The sequence below is a fragment of the Suillus subalutaceus genome, assembly GCF_016647625.1.
Source record: "Suillus subalutaceus strain FC151 chromosome Unknown DFJ58scaffold_3, whole genome shotgun sequence".
Lineage (NCBI taxonomy): Eukaryota > Fungi > Basidiomycota > Agaricomycetes > Boletales > Suillaceae > Suillus > Suillus subalutaceus.
In genome coordinates this window covers 758,298-774,113 of record NW_024540252.1, presented here as the reverse complement: position 1 = coordinate 774,113, position 15,816 = coordinate 758,298, and the positions used below count along the sequence as shown (strand labels likewise).

The 15,816-nt window shown below is 48.9% G+C and overlaps 6 protein-coding genes across 6 annotated transcripts; 2 read left to right on the top strand and 4 right to left on the bottom strand.

The window, feature by feature from the left end:
* Positions 1-667: 667 nt before the first annotated feature.
* DFJ58DRAFT_675602 (major facilitator superfamily domain-containing protein) lies at positions 668-3,568 on the bottom strand. The gene is made up of 11 exons (XM_041383102.1): positions 3,068-3,568; positions 2,954-3,015; positions 2,699-2,891; positions 2,540-2,640; positions 2,312-2,483; positions 2,221-2,270; positions 1,983-2,163; positions 1,796-1,930; positions 1,379-1,747; positions 1,220-1,323; positions 668-1,167 (listed from the first exon to the last, which is right to left on the bottom strand). Exons 1-11 carry the CDS (start codon positions 3,215-3,217, stop codon positions 1,095-1,097), a joined length of 1,590 nt encoding a protein of 529 aa, XP_041250689.1. The 5' UTR covers positions 3,218-3,568; the 3' UTR covers positions 668-1,094.
* A 158-nt stretch (positions 3,569-3,726) lies between these two features.
* On the top strand, positions 3,727-5,764 carry DFJ58DRAFT_757142 (WD repeat-containing protein 8). Its single transcript, XM_041388178.1, has 10 exons — positions 3,727-4,174; positions 4,228-4,300; positions 4,354-4,460; positions 4,517-4,603; positions 4,669-4,806; positions 4,852-4,926; positions 4,973-5,033; positions 5,097-5,222; positions 5,274-5,516; positions 5,568-5,764. The coding sequence occupies exons 1-10, from the start codon at positions 3,764-3,766 to the stop codon at positions 5,681-5,683; spliced, it is 1,437 nt and encodes a 478-aa protein (XP_041250688.1). The 5' UTR covers positions 3,727-3,763; the 3' UTR covers positions 5,684-5,764.
* Positions 5,765-5,772: 8 nt separating this feature from the next.
* On the top strand, positions 5,773-8,446 carry DFJ58DRAFT_694911 (ATP-dependent metallopeptidase Hfl; the record flags this gene model as incomplete). Its single annotated transcript, XM_041383443.1, has 4 exons — positions 5,773-7,698; positions 7,751-8,052; positions 8,104-8,199; positions 8,254-8,446. The coding sequence occupies exons 1-4, from the start codon at positions 5,926-5,928 to the stop codon at positions 8,444-8,446; spliced, it is 2,364 nt and encodes a 787-aa protein (XP_041250687.1). The 5' UTR covers positions 5,773-5,925.
* A 73-nt stretch (positions 8,447-8,519) lies between these two features.
* DFJ58DRAFT_261061 (MFS general substrate transporter) lies at positions 8,520-11,127 on the bottom strand. The gene is made up of 18 exons (XM_041379525.1): positions 10,888-11,127; positions 10,742-10,831; positions 10,614-10,694; positions 10,522-10,561; positions 10,399-10,465; positions 10,262-10,335; positions 10,042-10,209; positions 9,873-9,986; positions 9,807-9,825; positions 9,704-9,759; positions 9,460-9,577; positions 9,394-9,410; positions 9,268-9,343; positions 9,184-9,203; positions 9,115-9,124; positions 8,999-9,067; positions 8,913-8,946; positions 8,520-8,862 (listed from the first exon to the last, which is right to left on the bottom strand). The coding sequence occupies exons 1-18, from the start codon at positions 11,071-11,073 to the stop codon at positions 8,593-8,595; spliced, it is 1,509 nt and encodes a 502-aa protein (XP_041250686.1). The 5' UTR covers positions 11,074-11,127; the 3' UTR covers positions 8,520-8,592.
* DFJ58DRAFT_675592 (UreD urease accessory protein-domain-containing protein) lies at positions 11,126-12,416 on the bottom strand. The gene is made up of 2 exons (XM_041383101.1): positions 12,031-12,416; positions 11,126-11,977 (listed from the first exon to the last, which is right to left on the bottom strand). Exons 1-2 carry the CDS (start codon positions 12,277-12,279, stop codon positions 11,246-11,248), a joined length of 981 nt encoding a protein of 326 aa, XP_041250685.1. The 5' UTR covers positions 12,280-12,416; the 3' UTR covers positions 11,126-11,245.
* Positions 12,379-15,816, bottom strand: DFJ58DRAFT_757113 (uncharacterized protein). The gene is made up of 3 exons (XM_041388177.1): positions 13,693-15,816; positions 13,453-13,638; positions 12,379-13,397 (listed from the first exon to the last, which is right to left on the bottom strand). Exons 1-3 carry the CDS (start codon positions 15,512-15,514, stop codon positions 12,769-12,771), a joined length of 2,637 nt encoding a protein of 878 aa, XP_041250684.1. The 5' UTR covers positions 15,515-15,816; the 3' UTR covers positions 12,379-12,768.

The window sequence follows — 15,816 nt, the reverse complement described above, 5'->3', positions numbered from 1 at the left end:
TCTGAAGAAACCATCCACGAACGAATTTTTAAGGCGTGTTCCAGTAGAACAAAAAACCTACATACTTATCAGGCAAGTTTCGAACCTGCACAGTCTTGAAGATAAACAGATTTTGATTCTGTTGTGGTAACCACTTGACTAAGACCTCTTGGATGAACCTCCGACGAAACCATCCATGAGTGAATGTCAAGGTGTGTTACAAGAGAGAAAAACTTGTTGTCAGCAGGTTTCGGACCTGCGCAGTCCAGGAGATACAGATTTCGGTTCTGTGGTGATCACTTTGGCCAAGACGCTTCGCAGCTGAGCGCTGAGCCTCCGAAGAACTGTCCACAGTGAGTGAATGCCAAATTGGAATCCGCGCCACCCAAGATTTCTAATCTGTTCTGGTGCCAGTTGGCCATGTGCATGACTACTTAAGATATACCTTGACCTCGAAGGATCCATCCATGACCAGTGAATGCTCAAGGCGTGGTAAAAGGAAAAAGATTTTTTGATTTTTGAGCAGGTTTCGAACCCGCAACAGATTTCTTTACTGTCACGCTTACCACTTGGCTAAGACTGGTTAAGATGGACGTTTGTAGTACGATTCAAGGAATATCATGCATTGACAGTAGAATCACGTAGGATTAGCTACAGTCATTTGCCAACGAAGGAGTCGGGAAGCGTTCTGATAATAGTTATTAATTCTCACGGGATCAAAAGTCACAATTATGGCTTGACCTTTGTGATACAAAGGAATAATATATTACTTGGCTATGTAAACTAGTAGGTGCCCCCGCCCTCATCTCCCTTCTCGTCGGGTTCCTCGCTACCCACGGCCGCACGCCACCGACCACGACGAGCGCGCGCTGTTTGTCGGCGCCAAGCCTTGCCCCACGACTACAAGGACAACTTGAGAAGTCTCCGACAAACAAGGTGTCAAATGATTGTAGCCGAAAAGGCCTGAACACGGGTGTATTCGGCATCGCAGGTTCTGGGAGATGAGAGACCGATCGTGTTCGATAAGAGCCCTCTTCCACTAACGTTGGGAGTCGGGAATCCGGTATGTATATGTATAGGTACTTGGGATGTCATATATAAAATAAGTTATTAAGTTATGCCGGGGAGCTTGAAAGTAGTGGTCCGGAAGGAGCATATTTCGACTTGAGTCTCAATATTGGTCCATATCTATTTCAGCGTTAGCTCACCATGATGCACCAGAGACTCGTATAAAATCTACCTTGACAGTACGAAGGGAATTGGCATCATGATCAGAGCAATGAAACCGAGTAGTGACGAAGCCCATTCAGGACCAAGCCTATCGTACATCTGAGTGGCGAAGAGCTGAGCGAACAATGATCAGCCGATGCATGAAAAGGGAAGTAGTATCTTCGCTCACAGGAAATGCAGCGCCGAACAAACTGCGGACGACAGTACTTGCAGCTAGCGCCGAGGCAGCGACAGCCAAATATGCATCAATGATGTAATTAAACAGGGCAAGCTTCGAAACCGTCGTGAGCTGTAAGCCAGCATGCAAATTGTGACAACGTACAAATATCAGGCAAATACTCCATCCGAGCAATGCGCCCGACATCATCGGGACCCACAGGGAAATACTAGGAAAGGATGTCCATGCAAACCAAAAGAACGATACCGCAAAGAATGGCGCTGAGACCATGGCGACCCTCAATCTGAACTCTGGCGGCACAGGGTTTGGTGCGCATTCCTGAACTTTGCGCTCGTAACTTGGGTTAAAAAAGAGAATGTACTAAAACGCATGATAAGAACATGGAAGCATATGATGAAATATGCACACCGTTGCAACCGCAATAAACCCGCCAATGGGCAGCGGAAGGAACATGAGTCCAGACACACCCGCATTCAAGTTATGCCCCTTGGTGAAAACCACAGGATAGGCCTCGAAAAGCAGGTATATACAGCCGTAGACAAACTAGGATCCAATGTCAACAATCCTCGTCAATTTGCAAGATAGCTACACTTACGCTCATATACAGAGTTATAGCAATCAACATCGGTTCACGAAAGAGAACTTTAAAAGGGCGAGCAAGAATAGTTTCCATGCGTTGCGAGAGTGTCATGTTTTGTGATTCAATGGCAGCATGGTATCTCTCGTCCCCAGTGCGCTTCCGGATCTCTTTAGCTTTCTTGGCAAGAAGCACCGGACTAAAATTAAGGGATGAGTGCTTAGCCAATAAAAGCCATTTCCTAAAATCCGCTCACCTATATGTCTCAGGGATCGTGAAAACAATCTGCAACCAGCAGACGCCGGCCTAAAAATATGTGTGAGTTGTGGCTGATAGAAAATGGAGACAGGACTTGCAAAAATAGTCAATATCCAAAAAAGCCAGTGCCATGAGACACCAGCTACAACAAGGTATCCTGCTACTACTGGTCCAATACCTGGTCCAGCAAACGGAGCCACAGTGAAAACCGCGAGAGCAGTGCCGCGTTCCCTTGCGTCCCAGATGTCCGATATGAGTGCGCTAGAAGATTCGCCTTGTAAAAATGGAACTTTCCCATTGAAGCAAACGGTATCTACCCTGAATTTGCTAAAGGAGCAGCTGCAAATGTACCCCCAAGGAAACGGAAAATCAAAATGGATGTGATGTTCTGCGACAAAGCACACCCAATTTGGAAGCACTAAAATATAAAGATAATTGAGTGAAAGACAGGGAAAAAAATGAAGAGACCAACTGACCATGTATATGAAGAAAGATATAATGAATATTGGGCGTCGTCCGTACTGTTCCGATAACGGTCCCCAAATCAAAGGGCCAACACAATAACCGCACACGAAAAGCGAAATAGTCAACGTTCCGACCTCCTGGGATATTCCAAATTCCTCCATGAAGATAGGTACCAGAGCAGATGGGGCGCTACTCGAGAAGGTGCTAGATAGGGCAAACGAACAAAACTTGAGTGTTTAATATTTCGCGAGAAATGTCGTACGCACGCATTGAGGACCAGAAGACCGCCAGCAAGGGTGAGGTACCACTTTTTGGCAAAAGACCAGTTCTAAATGAGTTCGTGAGCTCATCAACATAGTCTTGCAGCAACTGGAAAGTACCTTTGGATTGGCTGAGTCACCCTCATCAAAGTGCACTAGAAATGGGTCTGGATTGTCAAGAGCGGTAGTAGAGGCATCCTCCTTGTTGATCTGCTCAAGTTGAGCGGCGGTAGAGGCAGTTTGAGTTGATACCCTAGGTGAGTCGGCCATGTTTGCAGGCAGAAAAATGAGGGGCCGGATAGATTATGGTGTCCTTTTAAAGGCCTGAAAGCTGAGTGATGACGATGCCTTACAGGCATAGTCGTCGGGCATTCTGCTCCTACCTGACACAATCGCAGTGACATACAGCTGCATCAGTTGTGATATAGTCTGACAGTTTGTCAATCCCGGTGCCACTTTGTCATAACGGATGCCTAAGGTCATCGTGCCGACGTGCCGCTGTCGGACTGGTAGTGTCCACACGTGCAACACCGTGTTCCAGACTAATACCCGGATTTTCTTGCGGCCTCTACACGAGGGCCATGCTAGCCCCCACCGCTGACCGCAGGACTTCACGCGGACGCTGTGACTTCATAGAAGCGCCCGAACCTGCCTGCGACCGTTTACATGATTTACATTAGCTAAGGAATTTAATTTAGTCAGAACTCCGCAGTCCACGTAAAACTTTAAATATAAGTCTGGAACGGAAGATTCCAAATAAGGTAGCCCGCATTTACATAAGCACTTCAAGTTGGACTCTAACTTTGACCAGTAACTATGGACTTCACAGAAATCTACAAGCAATCCGGAAACCTCGCGTCGTTTAGCCCAGGCGCTCACTTCATCCTCAATGTCGTCGAAAACACCTTGATCGTCAGGCGAACGGATACTCTACAGATTGCGCGCACATGGACAGTCACCGCGCCTTCCAGCACAGCTAGCATTCTAACCAACTCAAGATTAACTCCATCAAGCTTGGGAGTTTCGTCAGAAGGGTGGATATCTCATGCCGGTTGGTCGTGCGACTCTGAATATCTCCTTGCTGCATCCGCGAAGAAGGGCATAATAGAGGTTTTCAAACTTAGGGACGAAAATTGGAATGCCCGAATTGAAGCTGGTGTCGAAGGCCTCCTCAGAGCTGAGTGGGCACCAGACGGTCGCCACATTCTCTGTTTTTCTCAGTGGGGCGTAAGTATAGCTCCTTTCCGACCGTCTGTCGGTTGTTTATGATTCGTCTGCAGCTTCGAGTCACCATTTGGTCTTTAATCACGGGCAATGCCACTTACATACAGTTCCCAATACACCCCGACAGAGGTACCGTGAAGTAGTATTACCGCCCAATTGTCATGTTATCTAATCAAGTACAGGTTACGCTTTCCGTTCTGATTCCCGTTACTTTGTTTTGGCTGAGCGACACAGGTCAAAAGACGCCATAGGTGTGTATGACACAACTGACAGTTACAAATTAGTGCGGGTAAGTATGATTCCATTGTATCCACCCATCGCTCATGACCAGGAAGGCATTCACAGCATTTTCCTGTACCAACGTCCAATCTGTCATCGCTGGCTTTATCCCCGACTGGTAATCATATCGCCATTTGGGAGGGTATTTTGGAGGTGTGTCATCTCACATCGCAAATCCAAGAGCCGACTAAATGTTCACTCCGATACTTTATCGACAGTACAAATTGCATATCCTGTCTCTAGCCGGAGATGTGCAAGGGACCTTTTCACCCAAGCCAGATCCGGGGTTTGGCATTCGTAATGCAGCTTGGCATCCTACTGGAATGTTCCTTGCCGTGGCAGGATGGGACGATAAGGTATGTGGGTCCGCCGTGTACACCATCATTGTCGAACTTTTCTAGATCTACATCCTTGATGGCCTGACTTGGTCTGCCGCTGCAACGCTCGAGTTGTCAAGTAAGATACCAGTTGGCGCTGTGAGTATACGGACTAAACAAGGTGGAAGATGCTCAATCTTGGTAGACACTATGGCGCGAACCGTCAAACTGGCTTGAAACTACGCAAGGTCGAGGATTTTTGTCTTGTGCGAAATATATTATTGTCGCATCCATTGGGTGGTAATGCTGACAGAGTGCACTCCGACCAGATGAACGACTGCAAGGGCCACAAACAATCAGCTTGCAGCGCACAGATCCGACGAAGCCGAGCCCAAAGTCGGGTGCGGTCCAGCTTGAATGGAACAAGACTGGCACGTTACTGCTAGTGCGGTTTGGTTTGCCAAGACATTTATTTCTTTTGACCTAACTTGACATGATGACCGTAGAAAACTGCCCCACGGTAGTTCATTTGTACGATTTTCCAGCATCGTCGGATCCATTCGTTCCCCGGCTGCGTTGTGTTTTTCAGCACTCGAAGCCAGTCCTGCATGCTCAGTGGAATCCAGTCCGTAAAGGCAGCTTGGCCCTGTGCAGCGGGAATGGTAGCATTTACACATGGAGTGACGAATGGATTGGAGATAACGGGGTAGAGGAAGATATGGCGGAGTGCATCGGTGTACCAGCGAACAGTAGGTTGATCCGTTATTTTTCTGCATTCAGGAATATCGACGGCTTCATAGCAAAATTTGAAACAAGAAATATCAAATGGGCTCCCGACGGGAAAGGGCTGGTGTTGTTAGACAAGGAGGTGTTTTGTTGTGCGTTCGAGGTGGAAGAAGATGGTACCGGAAGCTGAGAGTTTTTTGTCATACGTAGCCTTCACTGTTTATATCACATGGTTGCTTTGAAAGGCTACTAAAATTACTACTTGGCCGTTGCAAGGTTGTCCTATCGCGTCACTGCCGTTGACGACGCAGGCCAACGGCAGAAACCATCCAAAGGGCTGACATAATCACATTAGCCCATTTTTGCAAGCGTTCAATTCCGCCGTAGTACCAGTACGGCGAGCCCAGTCATTCCACTCCATCTTGTCGTCCAATGCTTTCCCGTTCTCTCCGTGCTGTCAGGCTTGCAGACCGTCGACTTGTTTCTCTAGGTGCATCACGATGGCAGAGGACGTATGCAACACCGTCGGATCACAATGACAGCAAACCGCGGCGGAATGAAGAGGGCGAGGGAAATGTGCAGAAAGGCAAGGAGAGGGCTAACAATGATGCAGCTAAAGAATCTGGAGATGGAGGTCCAGAAATCCCGAAAGGACTCGAGGGCTTTTTCAAGCGATATCAGCAGCAGACTTGGTCTCGTCAGTCCTCCGACGAAGACGAGACTCCACGGCAGAAATCACCACCACCACCACCGGGCGGTAATAATCCTAATAATGGATTTAACGTCAACCAACTTGCTCTTCTCGCTACGTCCGCTGCTATATTTTACGCTCTGACTAATTCTTCATCTTCGGGCTCGCGAGAAATTACCTGGCAGGAGTTCCGCACCGCATTCCTCGACAAAGCTCTAGTTGACAAACTCATCGTTATCAACCGGCAGAAAGTCCGCGTCAAGTTGCACTCCAATGCCACTGGCGCGATGTACCCTGCAGCATCTCTCGGTGGAGGAGATTATTATTTCTCCATAGGCAGCGTCGAGGCTTTTGAACGGAAGCTTGACGAGGCTCAGACAGAGCTTGGTATTCCTCCTCACGAGCGGTTACCAGTCGCCTACCACGACGAGATATCTACCTTCAATACCATTCTCAACTTCGCTCCCACTATCCTTTTCGCTGGTCTCCTTCTGTACATGTCGCGACGAGCTGGAGGTGGCGCGGGTGGTGGACCAGGTGGGATCTTCAGCATCGGAAAGAGCAAAGCCAAGCTCTTTAACAAGGATACGGATGTGAAGGTCAAGTTCAAGGATGTTGCAGGTATGGACGAGGCAAAGGAAGAGATCATGGAGTTTGTGAAGTTTTTGAAGGAACCCGCGAGGTTTGAGAAGCTTGGTGCAAAGATACCCCGCGGAGCTATCTTATCAGGACCTCCAGGAACTGGAAAAACCTTACTGGCAAAAGCGACTGCTGGCGAAGCCTCTGTCCCCTTCCTGTCCGTGTCTGGTTCAGAGTTTGTCGAGATGTTCGTTGGTGTCGGCTCCTCCCGCGTCCGTGATCTGTTTGCGTCAGCAAAGAAGAACGCACCTTGCATTATTTTTGTTGATGAAATTGATGCCATTGGAAAGGCCAGAGGCAAAGGAAGCAGCTTCGGTGGAAATGACGAGCGAGAGTCGACTCTCAATCAGTTATTGGTGGAGATGGACGGTTTCGGAACCCAGGAGCACGTTGTAGTACTCGCAGGAACCAATCGTCCAGATGTTCTGGATCCCGCTCTTATGCGACCCGGGCGTTTTGACCGTCACATAGCCATTGACCGTCCAGATGTCTCCGGCCGCAAAGGGATTTTTATGGTGCACCTCAAACCACTCCGGCTAGCACAGGAGCTCGATACGGACAACCTTGCCCAGAAGCTCGCCGTTCTTACCCCGGGTTTCTCAGGAGCAGACATTGCGAACGTTTGTAATGAAGCTGCTCTTCATGCCGCGCGCAAGGGTCACGAGTCTGTCAAGGTGGACGACTTTGAGAGCGCAATTGAGCGTGTTATTGCAGGTCTGGAGCGCAAGAGCAGAGTTCTTAGTTCGGAGGAGAAGAAAACCGTTGCTTATCATGAGGCTGGTCACGCAGTCTGCGGCTGGTTCCTCGAACATGCCGACCCGCTTCTCAAAGTGAGCATTATCCCTCGTGGCGTTGGGGCCTTGGGATATGCGCAAGTGAGTACAGATTTCTTGGACAGTATCTGATAAATAATGATTTTCCGCGCAGTACCTTCCTCCAGACCGCTACCTGCTCTCCACTCCGCAAATGTTGGACAGAATATGCATGACGCTTGGTGGCCGTGTATCAGAGGAGATTTTCTTTGGTCCAGAAAATATCACGACAGGTGCTCAAGATGATCTTCAAAAGATCACTCGCATGGCATTTGAAGCATGCGCAAATTATGGCATGAATACTATCATTGGTCCCGTTAGTTATGGTGGTCGTGAGAGCCAGAAAGAAAGCTGGACGAAACCATTCAGTGAGAAGACGAGCGAAATGTTGGATTCTGAGGTGCGGAAAATGATCATGTAGGTGGATTCGTGTGATCTCTGCAACATCAGCTAATAATTCTCTTTCAGCGGGGCACATCAACGGACCACTGAGCTTCTGACACTCCACCGGGAGAGCGTGGAGAAGGTCGCCCAGCTTCTACTGAAGAAGGAAGTCATTACACGGTATGTTACGCGGCGTCCATTCCGCCTGCCTTAAGCTGACGATTGTCTGTATAGTGAGGATATGATTGACCTCTTGGGTAAACGCCCGTTCGCCCATAAATCCGACGATATGGACAAGTGGCTAGATGATAATCGCGGTCATGAGCGCAGCGCTCCAGCACCGATTGAAGAAGCCCCACAGAATACTGTAGATCCCGCCCCTGCACCCGTCGCCACGTCGACAAAAATAGAAGACTATAAGTGGTAGTTCCTTTCTTCTCTTGCACTGATATACTGGGTTTCGTTTCACGAGGAGGCTCTGGACGCAACTACATATATGTTTTGTATCTTCGATTTTACACGACGCTCGTGTTACCCTTCTACTTACCGTTCTCGATGCATACTAAATAGTATTTAAATGGTATATCGGAATTGACTCCACTGATCACCTCTCTCGCGTCGTGCATCGTTGACTGTCTCGAATCGCCCATTCTTCAAAGCTGACTCGTCCATCTCTCCAGAGTTGTCGCTGTCGATTACCTCATCGCGCTCTCCTCTATCCCTTCGCTCGTTCTCCCTACGCAACAGGAATATAAATGCTGCTGAGCATAACCAGCCAATTGCAATGTAGGCAAGCATGGTGCCATGACCAGGCCTGTACCAGGGTGCGTCCTCCGCGCGATACTACGGACCGATAAGCGGGCAGTCAGTTTGAGCTAGTTTTGCAGACTCACAACGTTCGAGGAAACAGCTCCGTTCAAATTTCCCCTGCATTGATGTCAATTACACTGCCTGGTGGCATATGGAAGGACCGACGTACCACCCGATGGCCATGGCAAGTGTAACACCTCGTTTATAGGAGCCCTCAACATTGCTTGCCACCCATGCTCTGGTATACGGTCAGTGAGAGAAGTAAGAATAAACAAACCAGCGTACACCGAATTCGCTGTTTCATGGCCACATCAGTTCCGTGCTATCTGAATGCGGAAGAGGATTGACACATACGGACTGTAGGATATATGGCGCTAAGGATGAGAATGTTCAAGTTAGCACAAACGTTCGAGTCAGAGTGCATCTCGTGAGACTTACGATACAGCTAGGAAGCATGCGAAATACGACAATGCTGGAGTCGTGGATGCGATCAGTATGATATAACCAACCAGACCTAGAAGATCTATAGCCTATGTTTCGCCATTGAAAGTTGAAAACACTTGCCCGTTCCGAATAGAATTCTATCGTGTCATGAGACCTCAAAAGTTATTTAAATATGATATTGCGCACAAATTTATGTATCCTCTCTTCCCGAGGCGGTCACCAGCTAACCCGACGATCACGGTCACTATACATGACCAGATATAAACGGGCACGGAAAGCAGATTCGCTGTTGTCGCTGTGTAACCTGGGTACTGGGTCAAGTACTCTAGCAGAATAAACGTTGACAACACTCACCAAGCTACCAGTTTCAGCAGCAAGGAAAGGAACGTTGATGAGTGAGATATAATATCTGAACCTGTGGAAAATATACGAACCTCGTTGATGATTGTCGGGGTGAATAAGGAAAACGCGAATAATGGACCATCACTGACGACGTATTAGAGTAATCGCAAGGTTATGCCTCTTTGACCCACAATCCCATATATATACCCACTATGTACACTCAGTACCACTGACAACAATGTCATGAACGCACGTACTTGCCAAGTAGGTTTTCCAGTCCCTGAGGCTTTGCCAGATATATCGGACTTTAAATTCCTCGCCGCCAGCGCTGAACTGCATGTCGCCCCTCAAACGTCTAATGACGAAAACTCCTATGTTCGTGTCAGTGTCGAGTAAGTGTCTGGGAGATTTTCTTTTGCTACTTACTCTCTGCTTTGGTCAGAAACCCGGCTGTCTCAGGGAAATCCGAGATGACCCAATATGAAGCAACCGCACACAGTACGGTGAAGAGTCCTTCGAGAATGAAAATCCAAGACCAGCCAGGCTTTCCTGCGACACCATTCATATTGGATATGGCTGCGGCCAGGAGACCGCCTACGAACATACGATGATTCACAAAACCTTGGATGTACTGTGAAGCACTCACTAAATGCTCCCGCTATAGTGGCAGAAGTGAAGAATGCTGCTATCCGTGTACCAAGCTCGGACCGCTTGTACCAGCTGCGTACACGATGTCAGCACCACGAAGTGTGTTTCTGAGACACATGAGACTTATCAACATACCAAGAGATATAAAATACGATTCCGGGGTATAAACCAGCCTCCGCCACTCCAAGTAGCACTCGCAAGGCTAGAAATTAATACTGGACTCGACAGTGATCGGCTTTCAGAGTATACCAGGCTTACCGACGAGCCCTCCGTAGTTCTGTAGAAATCCGTGGCACATCTTTCCTGAAGTGATCACATTACGAAGATGTTAAAGAACTTCTAACACATACCATGATAATTCCCCAAGCGAACATCATTGAAGAAAGCCACATCCAGGGTCGAATCCTTCTAAGGATTACATTGCTTACAGGCTGCATATGAGGTCAGTACGGGAAAACATGACATATATTCCCCTTACCTCAAGCAATGCATACGGAAAAAAGAAGGCAGTAAGTGCAATGAGGTATTCATTGTCACTGATGCCCAAGTCGGTCACCATGTTGTATAACTGAAAACGCGTCAGAGTCTTGAAGTTCAACTGACTAGCTAGCCAAAAAGCATTACCTTCGCATTTCCTATACTTCCCCGATCCAAAAAGTTGAGAAAATAGAGGAGGGCCAACCAAGGCACGACTCGGATGTCGATCTTACGAAGGAGTCGTCTCTCGTCGACTTGACTGGTGTCGACGTGGGCCTCATAGAGCTCGTCATTGTCTGCTGCTAATGCTACGACAGATCCTGAGTGCGACATCAGACAAAAGGATGATAAACCAAGTATCAAGCAGTCTTATCACATATAAATAGTGGATCTCCATAGTGCGCTTGGAACACAGCCGCCTTATCATATATCATGGGTGAGCACATACTTGTTGGGACACAGGATCCTTCTCAGGCTGTCGGATTCTAACTACAGCATCTTCGCCTCAAAGGAACACTTTACGATATTCATCAATCCCAACGACAGCTTCCAGCCCCTTAAGTGCCACCCTGAACCAATCCCTCACGTCCTCTGTATCAACCCCAGCAGCTCTTATAACCGTGCCTTTGCCGTCATCTACAGGAGTCAGGGACCAAAGGAACCTCTCCGGGGAAGCACGCTTGAAAATAGAAATAGTGCGGTACTTTGCCTGCAAGTCAGTCACGACACCATTCGTCTGGGGCCCATAAAGAAGCAGCATAGCATAGCATGAATAGGGCGCAAGCCTATCTTTGAGTGTCCGAAGTGGTGGGCGGCTAGTAGGATTTGATGAGCAGGACTCGGATGCAGTTTGGGTATCAAGGGACGAGCTATCTAGCAGTAAAACGTCCCGCGCGACGCGTCGGCCTTCTACGAAGACTTCGTTGACGCTGTAATACCGGAGGAAATCCCAGTCCTCCCCCATAGACTTGCGCCCCGACGTAACCCAGTCTAGCAACACAATCGACGCGCTCCCGGCAAGATGGAATGTTTGCACTTGGGTATAGGATGCAGAGCGGAAGCACGTCACGGGGTCCGGGAGGAGGAAGAGCGCGCTGTCAGGAGCTATAGTGACTTCCATGGATTGAGTCGTGACCGCTTGCAGACTCGGACTGCTTGGAATTGGCTGGGGAGAAGATCTTCGAAAACGCGTGGATGCTCTGTTGCCAGCACGCGTTTTGAAGACTTTGGTGGATCCCTGACGGACGTGATCTCAGACTGGTCATCCTCATGCAACACACACCATCGCACCTGTGAGAGTAGTAAGAGCTTGCATTCTTTTCCTACTTCAACAATAAGTTGCATGCAGTCCCCGCCAACAAGACCACCACCATAGCTCATCACGTATACTATAGCAACCCCATGTTCTGCAACTCTAGGTGATAAGAGCTTAAGCGGGTATGACGACGAGAGCTTCGAAAAGACGACAGTTGATGAATGTAGATCACAGCTGATATGGCCAGTGCCCACAGGGATGCCCTCTCCAGCCGTGGAGGACATTCGTTGTCAATTGACATGGAATGACAACTAGAGTCTAAGAGCGATACGATAACAAGCTATTAGAAAGACATATTCCCAAAATGAATCTTACAGGTCTTATAAACTAGAACTTCTGCTTATCATTTCAAAAGCTAATTAATTGCCGACCTATTCACCACGTTTCGGCGAGTATTTGAACAGCGTATTCCATATTATCCCATACACGTTGAGTCGCCAAGACGAAGCAGAGCAACGAAAAGGAAAGGAAAAGGATAATCCAACGAGCGACAATAAAAGAATCAAGCAAAAGTAATAAGATATGCGAACAAAGACGAATCGAATCGATGATACACAAATGATCGAGGGAGTGGCATGGAACAAATCCAATAATTTTGTACTGCAAATCTGGGAAGCTCCAGGAAAGGATATGCGAATCAGAGACATGCATGGGGTCATCGTGCAGATCGATCAGGGGGAGAGCGGGGAACAGCATAAGACACGAAAATAATATCAATACTGCCGTGTAGCCAGGGCACGGATTTCATACAGGTCTCGTCGATCAAGCGAACCAAAGGGGTCCGTCTGCCGTGACGTTCGCCATCCTTTGAGTTCTTGTTTGTGTCTTTCTTCCGCAGTGCGACATATTTCCACGAAATCATCGGCCACGTCGTAAACAATGGATGCCCTTGAACCACGATCACTTTCCGACTCAGAATTTGTGCGTATTCGACTGCGTGCCGGGCTGGGGGCGGTGATGATGATAGCGGAATTTGTCGAGCTGCTTGTATCTGATATTGCGCCACTGGTGCACCCTTGGCTGGCACGGATTGTGCCTCCCTTCGCTTCCCATGCATTTTCGTCGTCCTCATCATCTGCGAGATCGGCGAAGACATCTGGTTCTTCTTCATCGGGAGGTAATGTTGATACCCAACACATCCGTGTAGGGTCGAAGATCATGTTGCCGACCTTGCGGGCACCGGCAGCAAATGAGCCCACTGGGGATCCAATGGATGACCCGGTGAGGTGTGTAATCAACGCAGGGCGCGTGGAAGTTCCGACGACCGTATCGAAATCACGGAGTACTTGATCATTTCCTTCCCAACGAAGGGTTGTCGGATTCCATTTCATTTCACCCACAACTGCGTTGACACTACCATGAACACCAAATTAGGAGCTACTATGACTCGATCGTACCTTTTGGTCCACTTGCACTGCCGAGGTGGCGGATCAGGGTAGGTTTTCTCCTTGTGTGGCCGAGCACAGGCGATGTGGCATCTTTCTTCTTCTTTATGGAAATCTCAGTGCCAGAAGTCTTTGCGAACTCAATGCGACCAGTGCGCCTCAAGGTGTTGGTGGCGGGTGCGAGTGCGCCCGAGACATCTATAATAGGAAGGCACATGAGGAGGGCGAGCACACAAATACACGTGTTCTTACCTGGACTGGGGACGTCCTTTCTTCCCTTCTTGCGCATCGTACCTGTCTCCTTATCTTTCTCCTTGTCGGAGGACTTTGACAAGTTACCAACAGGACAACGATTTGTCGTCTTGGGTTGTACCCTAAATCTTCCCTCCTTATCTCGGTCTGTCGGGAGGTCGTCAAAGGCATCTAATTCAGTGCCGTCACCATATGTGCGTTGTCGTTTTGGTCGGCGCAAAAGTTTGGGAGCTGATGTCGAAGGTATGAGTGGTGTCTGCGTTTGTGCAGCACGACTACGTAATGATATTGTTGAAGGAGGGCGAGGCAGTATTGGTGATGTTGCGCGATGTGAAGGCTGAGGTGCAGGGAGGGCAGTGGTAGTGGTAGGTCCGGGGAAGACAGAAGACAGGGCAGGTCGCGACTTCATACGTATTGAAGTTGGCATAGTCAAGCGCAGTGCGGCAGGATTTGAAGAAGGGGTAGATGGCCTCGTGGGTGGCACGATAAAGTCGAGGCCGTGGATACGACTGGTCGAGCTCGTGTGTGATTTTGCACGTGAGGCGGCTGTGGGTGCCTCGTAGCGTGCAAGTTTACCTGATGATGGACCTGCAGTGACGATGGTACCAGAGCCTGATGCCTGAGAGGTGTTGCATTCCATTAAGGAAGACAAAGAGGCTTTGCGGGTGAGCCCCTTGCGTTGTATTGCAGGAGGGGTAGGGGGTTTAAGGCCAGAATGTGACTTTTGTCCCCGGAGACTGCCAGGTTTAGGGGATAAAAAGGTGTTTGTTGGAGGAGGAGCGGCGGCGGAAAGTGCTTCCTTATAAGTGAGAGCACGTGTACACAATGGGCGGGGTGGCGGTGAAGACGAAAGCTTAATGCGCTGTAACTGACGGGCAGATGATATGGGAGGATTCACAGGTGACTTTGCCCTATCAGCCCTCATCCTTGAGGGCGGACGTGTGGGCAAGAGTGCGCGAGCAGGAGCACTTTTGCTACGATTGTAGCGCTGGCTCTGCTTTGCGTTGACGAGCCTGCTTGGGCTGAAGTCGTCATCATCCTCGATAACGAGACCCATTTCAAAGTCATCCTCGGGGTCGGGGCTGGCAACCTTTATACGTTGATCAGTTATCAGGACCTGTTTCTTGAGTTCGAGCATCTTTTTAAGATGCTTTGCGCTCTGGCTGGACTCAAAGAGGTCAGAGGGAACAACTAATCCCTCCAGCTCGCTCTCGTTTTCATCGCATTCACTTTCTTCTGTTTCGTGTAAGGAAAGGGAGGATACAGAGTTTGATGACGAGGAAGCATCGGCGAAACCGAGGGAGGAATATGCATCAGAGGATTGAGAAGATGAAGTGTGATCACCCCACTCCAAGGAGTTCTTCGAAGAGCGATGGCTAAGTGAGAGAGGTGCGAGGGACAACTGTGTGAGGTCTGAAGGAAGAGCGAAGGCGGATTCGATGTCCTCGTCGATGGGAGAAGGAGGGGGTTTTGCAAGAGCCATTTGAAGAGCGGCGACCTTGATGGTAGACACACCTTCATCTTCTTCCTCGTCTTCTTCCTCCTGACAGGTGAGCGGGGGACGAATTGTGATCATGTTACCAGAAACAATCCTTGAGAAGTGTGACCTGGCAGTCATACCAGCGACGACGGCCTTTGCCTTTGCGCCGCCAGTTTTACCGAGGTCCATTTCAATGTCCCAATCCATAGCGTCATCTTCATCATCATCCTTGTCGGATTCGACGTCGAGAGAACGGATATGGTCGCCATCTGGTAGGTCGAAGTCTGCGTCCGGCCACTCTTCACGAGCGAGCGGTAGTATGGGAGCTGGAATGGTGGACATGCTGGATTACAGTATTTGTTGTAAATATACTAAGCCCCGTTCGGGGCTGGCGAAGTAAGAGGTCAGTGGAGTTTAATGGTAGGGAGCGTATTGGAGAGAGAAGGGCGATTAGAAGACCGGCCGAATGATAAGTGTGTACCGGACGGTGTGATCTTCACATACGCGACCTATGAACGAACAATGGGCTTGGGTGAGGACAAGTCAGCGCTTGATCCTCGTGTCCAATCAACGAAAACTGGAGTCGTCGAGGGAGATGTTTGTGACTATTTGTCACTCGATGTAACAATACTCCAATGTCCTCG

Coding starts and splice junctions, on each gene's coding strand:
- DFJ58DRAFT_675602 (XM_041383102.1), bottom strand. CDS start 3,217: ATGGCCGACTCACCTAGGGTATCAACTCAAACTGCCTCTACCGCCGCT. Junction 2,164..2,220: donor ACGATCCCTGAGACATATAG/GTGAGCGGATTT, acceptor CCTTAATTTTAG/TCCGGTGCTTCTTGCCAAGA. Junction 1,324..1,378: donor TGTTCGGCGCTGCATTTCCT/GTGAGCGAAGAT, acceptor TTGTTCGCTCAG/CTCTTCGCCACTCAGATGTA.
- DFJ58DRAFT_757142 (XM_041388178.1), top strand. CDS start 3,764: ATGGACTTCACAGAAATCTACAAGCAATCCGGAAACCTCGCGTCGTTT. Junction 4,927..4,972: donor GTAAGATACCAGTTGGCGCT/GTGAGTATACGG, acceptor CAATCTTGGTAG/ACACTATGGCGCGAACCGTC. Junction 5,223..5,273: donor GTTACTGCTAGTGCGGTTTG/GTTTGCCAAGAC, acceptor TGATGACCGTAG/AAAACTGCCCCACGGTAGTT.
- DFJ58DRAFT_261061 (XM_041379525.1), bottom strand. CDS start 11,073: ATGTCGCACTCAGGATCTGTCGTAGCATTAGCAGCAGACAATGACGAG. Junction 10,210..10,261: donor CACTATAGCGGGAGCATTTA/GTGAGTGCTTCA, acceptor GTATGTTCGTAG/GCGGTCTCCTGGCCGCAGCC. Junction 9,578..9,703: donor GACAATCATCAACGAGGTTC/GTATATTTTCCA, acceptor CCCAGTACCCAG/GTTACACAGCGACAACAGCG.
- DFJ58DRAFT_675592 (XM_041383101.1), bottom strand. CDS start 12,279: ATGTCCTCCACGGCTGGAGAGGGCATCCCTGTGGGCACTGGCCATATC. Junction 11,978..12,030: donor AGCTCTTACTACTCTCACAG/GTGCGATGGTGT, acceptor CACGTCCGTCAG/GGATCCACCAAAGTCTTCAA.
- DFJ58DRAFT_757113 (XM_041388177.1), bottom strand. CDS start 15,514: ATGTCCACCATTCCAGCTCCCATACTACCGCTCGCTCGTGAAGAGTGG. Junction 13,639..13,692: donor AAAGGACGTCCCCAGTCCAG/GTAAGAACACGT, acceptor TTCCTATTATAG/ATGTCTCGGGCGCACTCGCA. Junction 13,398..13,452: donor CAGTGCAAGTGGACCAAAAG/GTACGATCGAGT, acceptor GTGTCAACGCAG/TTGTGGGTGAAATGAAATGG.